The sequence below is a fragment of the Chelonoidis abingdonii genome, chromosome 9 (assembly GCF_003597395.2).
Source record: "Chelonoidis abingdonii isolate Lonesome George chromosome 9, CheloAbing_2.0, whole genome shotgun sequence".
NCBI lineage: Eukaryota > Metazoa > Chordata > Testudines > Testudinidae > Chelonoidis > Chelonoidis abingdonii.
In genome coordinates, this window is record NC_133777.1 from 31,227,548 (window position 1) to 31,235,238 (window position 7,691).

Below are 7,691 nucleotides of genomic sequence, written 5' to 3' on the forward strand. Positions count from 1 at the left end.
TTTCTTCCTGTCCCATCCCAGTTTATAGCAGGCCAGTTTAGTCTCAGTCATTTACCCCTCCCCTTTTTACATCACTCCATTTGCTGCTAGGTCAGGCTCAGAGGAACTCTAAATAGATGTAAGTCCCATGGAGAAGGGCCAGATGAGAGGAGCTAAAGGCTGTGCAACAGGTGATCTGTTAAACTTGGCTCTACCTCTATTTTGACTTTCCAACTTCTTGCATCTCCTCAGCATTCGTGTCAGTAGTGCATGTCCTTATACAGCAGGAGAGTGCATCAAAGTCTGAGTGATCAGACCTCACAAGTGGACCCACAGTTTGAAAGAGATAGAGACCAGCCTTGTGTCTCAGTATAGAGTGATGGGGAGAGTGAGTTTTAGTTTGGCCTGTTATCAAATCAAGGTTATGCTAGGGTGGACTTTAGCTCACAGGGACTGTTTGAGCTATGAAGTGCTTGTGTCACATGACCTCTAGCCCTCTCTCCCCACCAGGTGGCAGTGGAGGACAGGATTGCCTTCCTCACACTCCCTTTCTGCGGCTTAGGAAGAAAAGCTTTAGCACTTTCCAGTTTGCAACTGCCCCAGCCATAGGCTAATCAAACAATTCTAGTAGTTACACACTGGCACTTCAGAGAGCTTGCTAGGGTAGGGGAGGATGAAGCAATCTGGCTGTTTCAGACCACTTCCTTCCCCCAGTTACAGTGGAGCACACCTTGAAACAACAAGGTGATGCAGTTGAAGAAAAAAAAAAGGGGAGGGGGGGCAGGACAACCAGAGTAAGATACAAGGAACGTCTCACTTGGCTCAGCTTTGATGATGCCCCAGCTGGAGCATGTGGGCCAGTTCTGGAAAGGTGTGTACAAGAGTTCAGAGCTATGAAAGGGTGAGAAAACCTGGCCCTGTTGGAAGGGTTAGAAAGTTGCACATGTTCAGTCGTGAGAAAAAGACTGAGGGGGCACTTGATAAACCCTTTTTAACAGACTGTAGCCAGTCTGAAGACAAGGATCGATTGTTCTTGCCCTATCTTCTATGGATGTAGAAAAGTAATGGGCAACAAGGGAGATTTTCCTAATAAATAATCTAAGACTTTCTAGCAGAAAGGTGAGTTAAGCTCTGGAACAGACTTCAAGAGGCTGTGGCATTCCCATTGCTGGAGTTTTTTTTAGGAACAGATTGGACAAACCCCTATCAGAGATGATCTAGGTTTACCTCTGCCTCAGCCGGGGGCATGCAAGAACGAGACTAGATGACTTCTTAGAGGTCCCTTCCAGTGCTACATTTTGTTTGTTGCTGCAGGTATGTACAGAAGGGACGGACTTGGGGCAGTTGATGTAGTTAACTCTCATTAGCGCACACACACACACACACACACACACACACACACACACACACCCCTTATAGAGTTAGGGCCAGCTGCGCGCACACACACACACACACACACACACACACACACACACACACACACACACCCCCTTATAGAGTTAGGGCCAGCTGCAGCTCTCCCTGTCCTGCTAGGGAGGCATTATGCATCTCCATTACCCGTTCACACCACTCCCCCACCCCCGGCCCCGGGTAGTTTCGTCATAAGAGGAGTATGCCTCCCCCGCCAGCCCAATCCACAGAGTGCATTCTCCTCCCCGCTAGGGAGGAGGAATTCAGCATTAGCACAGAATCCCATTGTCACGCTTTATTAGAGAAGTCACAACAGTAAAGCCAAGGAAGCAAACAGTCATTTTTGTTGCCTAAGAACAATTAAGACAAGAAAGGTTAGAGCTACAGCCATAGCCATGGAAACCAGGCCAGAGCTATGGCTGCTGCCATGGAAACCAGGCCCACCTTTACGCCCTGCTCCTCTGCAGCACCTGTGGAGAAACAATAAGGCCATTAGAACTGAAACCATGGGCATTTCAGCCTTGTCACATCTTGCAGATCCCTTACCCTGTGGTGCTTCGAGATGATCTTCTAAGAGACCCTTTGACCCTTGACTGAGGATGAACAATGGTCCAACCACAACATCAGCCTGATCTTCTCTCCCCCAGGAGTCACCTGGATGGAAGAGAAACACACCAGTAATACCTTAGACACTGAATTTGGAATGGAGCCCCAGAGGAATAGCCAGAGCTGAACCTCACAGTTTGAAGTATTTGTATGCACACACACCCCCAACAGACCTTACCATGCCTGGGGGGCACATCTCTCTGGAAGCGCCTCCCTGACCATCTGTCCAGAGGGTTCATGCTCCTGGACTGTCCTCCAACCAGCCCACAGTTCCCTGTCTCACAGCAACTGCAGATCTGTCTGGTGCCTTCCACTGGAGACCAGCTGGAATAGAAGGAAGACAATTACCCATTATATCACACACACCCCTACCTTCCTGAATTAAGTGAATAGAGAGACTGGCACTGAAGGGAGCCTAGGGTGAAGGTTTTCTATATCAGAAATGCAAATCCTGCATAAGGGCCCCCCCCCCTTCTCCAGCACCCCACAAAAATGATCTTGACCCTGGGCAGGGGTGGCATGTTTGCAGAAATTTTGGTAGTGCCCACAACCCCCCCCCTCCAAACTCCATCCACCACCTGCCCAAGGCTCTGGGATGGAGTTTGAGGTGCAGGCCCTAGGCTGGGGATTGGGGTGCAGGGGTGAGGGCTGTGGCTGCAGATGAGGGGTTTGGAGTGTGGGAGGGGCTCAAGGCAAGAGCTCTGGCTGGGACTGGAGATAAAAAGGTGTTTGGGGTGCTGGAGGGGCTCAGGCAGAGGGTCAGGGTGTGTGGGGGGGAATAAGGGCTCTAGGGTGGGGCAGGGCTGGGAATGAGTTGGGGTGCAGGCAGGCTGCTCTGGGACAGGAGCCAGAGAGGAGGACTCCCACCAGCCCTTTCCCTGCTGGCAGGGGCAAGCTGTGGGTGAGGAGCCCCCTTTCCTTTCCCCCCAGCAGCACACTGTCACCATAACCTCACTGGGGGTGAGGGATAGGGCTGCCTCCTTGCATGGGGCAGGAGCAGTGACTGCAGGCAGAGCCCCTCCCCCCCTTGTGCTGCTGGAGGGTCCTGCCAGAAAAGGGAAGGGTTTGAGGGGGGGAGGGCAGGCTCAGAGTCAGTCTGCCCTGACGGTGGAGAAGGGGGGCACTAGGACCCTGCAGCAGCAGTTGCTGCAGGGAGGCATCATAGAGCTGCACAGGGAAGAGATAGTCAGTGACTCTCTGCCTGACAAAGGAAAGCAGGGGGCGGGGACAACAAGTCAGGGCTGCGGGACACTCAGGGGAGGCGTGGGAAGCGGCCACAGGTGGACACCCGGTCCCACATATTGCAGGAGCTGAGCCCCTAGGCTCTGAATATTGCTGGTGCCCAAGCACCATGTGGGTATGGAACTCGCTGCCTATGACCCTGGGAGCAGTTTACCCAACTCCTCAGAGCACATCACGTGTCAAATGTGTAATTCCAGTGACTGATGTCACAGCTGACCTATATCAGTCATATCCTTAGTGCACAGGCAGCATCCTTCACAACAGGGGCCCCACCCCAAACAGTCCCTGGACCAAACTAGGTCCTATATTCAGAAAGGATCCAGAGGCTGGGATCATGCTTACAAGCCATACAGTAGGTCAGATCTCCACTGTCTCATCAAATGCTCATGTTTTGTGCTCCAGCTACTCACATGTTGCCTGCTTTGTTGAAGGAACAAGCCTTGTTCAAGGCATCTGGGGCTTGTTCAGCTGCGGTGACTTTCAGGTGGCAGGTGATATAGATCTGAAGGGAAAGAGGAAGAGAGGAGTTAAGCGCACACAAGGGGACACCAACATCTGTTTAGTCTGGATTTAGAGGAAGGAACAATCTCACCAAGTCGCTGGCATCTCCTGCAAACCTGAACACATCCACCATGAACTGCAGTGTCTCCTGCCTGGGTCTGGGGGATACAAAGGCTGAGGTGGTGTCATCTGATCTCCCATCCACCAGGCAGCTAGACACAAGAGTCATAGTCAATAAGGTGCTAACCATGTATAGATCCTCACCAGCTACAGCAGTAAATATCCTCTAGAAGAAGGCCCCAGCTCTTACCCATTGAAGTCAATGACAGCATAGCGGGGAGAGGAGTCCCTGTCTGGGTCCAGGGTTGCCACACAGCTGTCCACAAAAAGCCTCAAAGCTACATGGTTCCCAGTGCGGACATCAGCTTGGATATGCATGACCTCTCCCAGCTGGAATCCATTGGAGGGTCTCTCAGCGCTCCAGTCATCTGCAAGGCAAGTTCACCATGAGCACCACAGGCAGATGGTATGGTTCCCTATAGACCCCTAGCTCCTGGGCCAGCATGGAGAGGAGTTGCTGCCTTTGGAGGAGGAGATGCAAAGAGTCTGGATGGAAGACAGGCAGGTAAGAACTGCAGGTGGGAATGCAAGCTAGTGCGATATCCCCACAGAAGAGAAGCCTCGAATGTAATCATACTGGGGACAAGAGAAGCTGGCTGGGAAATACTGCATGGTCTGTGTATTATTCTAGATCTGCCATCCAAGTCTTTTTCCTGCAGTATGGGGTCAGTGGCCAGTGCCGAGAGCTACTCAGCTTTGTACTGAGTCCTAGTGCTCCAGGAAAGCTCCCAACCCCTTTGAAGCTAGAGAGTGGGTCCAATGTAACAGATATTGGGATGTCTGACTAGAGGGTGACAGACCTCCCACCTACCATTCATCAGGCGCAGAGAGAAATCCAGCCTCTCCTCTGCAGACAGGGTAGAGCTGAAGGGAACCCATGTTGGCTTGATGGCTCTGCTGCTCACATTGTCCTTCCTGGGAGAGGTAGGCCCAGTGGTTAAGACAGACCCCAGAAAGGCCATGAAGTACAAGGACAGGATTAGAGTCTCACCTCACCTGGGATAGTGACACTCAACAGGAATCACAGCCGCACTGGTTCTCTGGATCACTGGGTTGCTGGCAGGGGTTGGGTTGTAGAACAGGCTTGTACTGTAGACTAGGGAGTTCGGGGTCATCTGGGAAGAGGCAGATGTTGAAAGGCTCACATTAAGATTGGCATTTCCCCTCTGCTTTAGAGGGGTTTAATGAAGAGAGTTCACAATAGCCCCATGTTTCCAACCTGCTCAGTTAACATGTTGCACACAAAGCAGGTATCAGGAAGTGAAGGGTCAACTCGAGAGGCAACTGAAGGAGAATTTAGCAGGCATCTAAGCTGGAAGAATTCACACTGTGGGGGCGTTTTGGACATACATTGATACCAGCTTAGACTCAGTCACACATTGGCACAGACAGAAAGGAAGGTAGGGTAAAGGGCATGTTTGAATCCTAAAGCAAGTTCTCTCCCCCATACAAGCCTTAGTGATCACAGACCCAGAAACTTGAGTCTTTGTGCTGCTAAGACTTGAGAGGACAGTAAATTAAGCTTTGTTATTTGTTAGAGGTGAATTGAGTCAATGCAAGGCTCATGCACTAGATACACCCTATTTTGAGGGCTTTAGTCATGAATTTTGCCCCAGCAGTAAGTTGTTAGTAACTATAGTATATTAAGTATCAGAGGAGTAGCCATGTTAGTCTGGATCTGTAAAAGCAGCAAAGAGTCCTGTGGCACCTTATAGACTAACAGACATATTGGAGCACAAGCTTTTGTGGGTGAATACCCACTTCGTCAGATGCAGTATATTAAGGCTCACAATGAGAGAGCAGAAACAAAACTGCAGATGATGTAACTAACCAATGGCTCAAATTGCAAGTGGTCCCAGGAGAGCTATACAAGAACTAGAATTTGCATCCCACCAGAGATTTTGTATTTTTGAAGAGGAGTTTTGTTCCTAACTGGAACAATCACAGCCTCTTGTTTTCTCATCAGCAGATCTCAAAGCACTTTATAAAGGAAGCAGCTATCATTCCTTAGCCCCAGTGTACAGATAGGGAAACTGAGGCACAGATCAGGGAAAGTGACTTGCCCTTCACCACTCAGTAGGTGAGAGTCCCACTCCAGCACCACTCTGCCTTCCAGATTGGGAATGGTTAATGAATTTGCATGTCATCCTTGTCAGCATGGGTCTCACACAAGGAGACCAGGAAGTAGACCAATGAGAGATTTGGTACCAGCCAGTCACTACAAAACATCTTCTCTAGAAGGATTCTCTCCCCCTAGCCTTTCCTCCCAGATTTTGGAGCACACAACACAGCTTACCCTGCTTCTGTACAATCTACGTTCCCATTGGCTCGGACAGGACTTATAGCCAGGCCCTGAGATACACACAGCTGCACACCACCCACAGTCATCAGGTCACAAGCACAGAGCTAACAGTTCTTTCAGGGGCTGCACAGAACACTTCACATATGTCTAGAAGACCAGATGCAGAATTATACATACAAAGCAGAGGAGTGGGCACTCTTGACACTTCCCACCCCAACATGGCAAGAAGAGGCTTCCGAGGGATGCTTACCTGCAAGGTGCTGCCACATTCATGAAGCCCAGCTGCAAAGGTCACTGTGTTCTCTGCAGCATTAAGAGACATGTACTGGCAGGCAGCTGAGCCAAGGCTCAGGTCAGCAGCTTTGATCAATTGCCCTGTCCCAAACAGATCCCTGTGTACAGTGATCACCATCTGAGCCTCCTCACACTGCACTGTGACAGGCTGCAGCGGGGACACAGCCCTGAGCTGGGACTCATCAACCCGAACCCAGGGGTAGGGCTGGGCAAGAGAGGGCACATAGGCTTGTCTGCGGTGGGGCTCAGCCCTCGGGGTGGGTCTCCAGATGGCTGAGTCACTCCTAGAGAAATCCCAGGGATTGAAACAGGTCACCCCACTGACTACCCAAAACAGGAGGGCAAAGCCCAGGCTGTACCCCATTCTACCTGCCTGCAGCAAACCCAGCCTGGAAGGAAACAGCTACTCTCGGGCCTTTTATACTTTGACCTAAAGCCAGCTCACAGCTGCCCAGATAATTAACATCCTCCCCTAGACTGCAGGCAGCCCGGGCCCAATCACAACCACTGCACTGACCCAATGAGAATCAGACCTAGCTGGCCATCGTGGCCTGCTCTCTAAACTGTCCAAGGTAACAAACATCCCACACTGCCAGTTACACACAATTGTTTATAGATGGCATCGGAAGTTGGAGACAAATAGGCAGATGCACACTGAATTGTTTGGGTGAAAAGAATGGTGATAAGGAGTGTTCAAGGCTCCCGTTGAAGTCATGGCTTGATATGACAAGCTGAAGGGTTCCAGCAATGGGAGTTGGGTGCATCCTGGGATCAGGATGAAATGAAAGGAGTGAACTTCACTATTGTGGCTGCCCCCACCCCCCATCTCCTGGGGATCCACCACCACATGCCTGGGCCTTCCTGACCCTGAGAGACATCCTGACTAGATTTCAGAGGGGTAGCCGTGTTAGTCTGTTCAGCAAAAACAAATAGGAGTCCTTGTGGCACCTTAGAGACTAACAAATGTATTTGGGCGTAAGATTTCGTGGGCTATAACCCACTTCATCAGATGCATAACGTGGAAAATACAGTAGACAGATATAAATACACAGCACATGAAAAGATGGGAGTTACCTTACCAAGTGTGGGGGTCGGTGCTAATGAGGTCAATTCAATTATGGTAGATGTGGCCCATTCTCAACAGTTGACAAGAAGGTGTAAGTATCAACAGAGGGAAAATTATTTTTGTAGTGGCCCAGCCTGTCACTGACTAGACAGGCTCTGAAAGGGATCTCCT

At 50.5% G+C, this 7,691-nt stretch overlaps 1 protein-coding gene across 1 annotated transcript; it reads right to left on the reverse strand.

The window, feature by feature from the left end:
• Positions 1 to 1,736: 1,736 nt before the first annotated feature.
• Positions 1,737 to 6,818, reverse strand: LOC116822107 (zona pellucida sperm-binding protein 3-like). Its single transcript, XM_032775732.2, has 9 exons — positions 6,411 to 6,818; positions 4,855 to 4,973; positions 4,670 to 4,773; positions 4,049 to 4,226; positions 3,830 to 3,950; positions 3,648 to 3,739; positions 2,174 to 2,319; positions 1,936 to 2,043; positions 1,737 to 1,859 (listed from the first exon to the last, which is right to left on the reverse strand). The coding sequence occupies exons 1-9, from the start codon at positions 6,816 to 6,818 to the stop codon at positions 1,771 to 1,773; spliced, it is 1,365 nt and encodes a 454-aa protein (XP_032631623.1). The 3' UTR covers positions 1,737 to 1,770.
• Between the last annotated feature and the right edge of the window lie 873 nt (positions 6,819 to 7,691).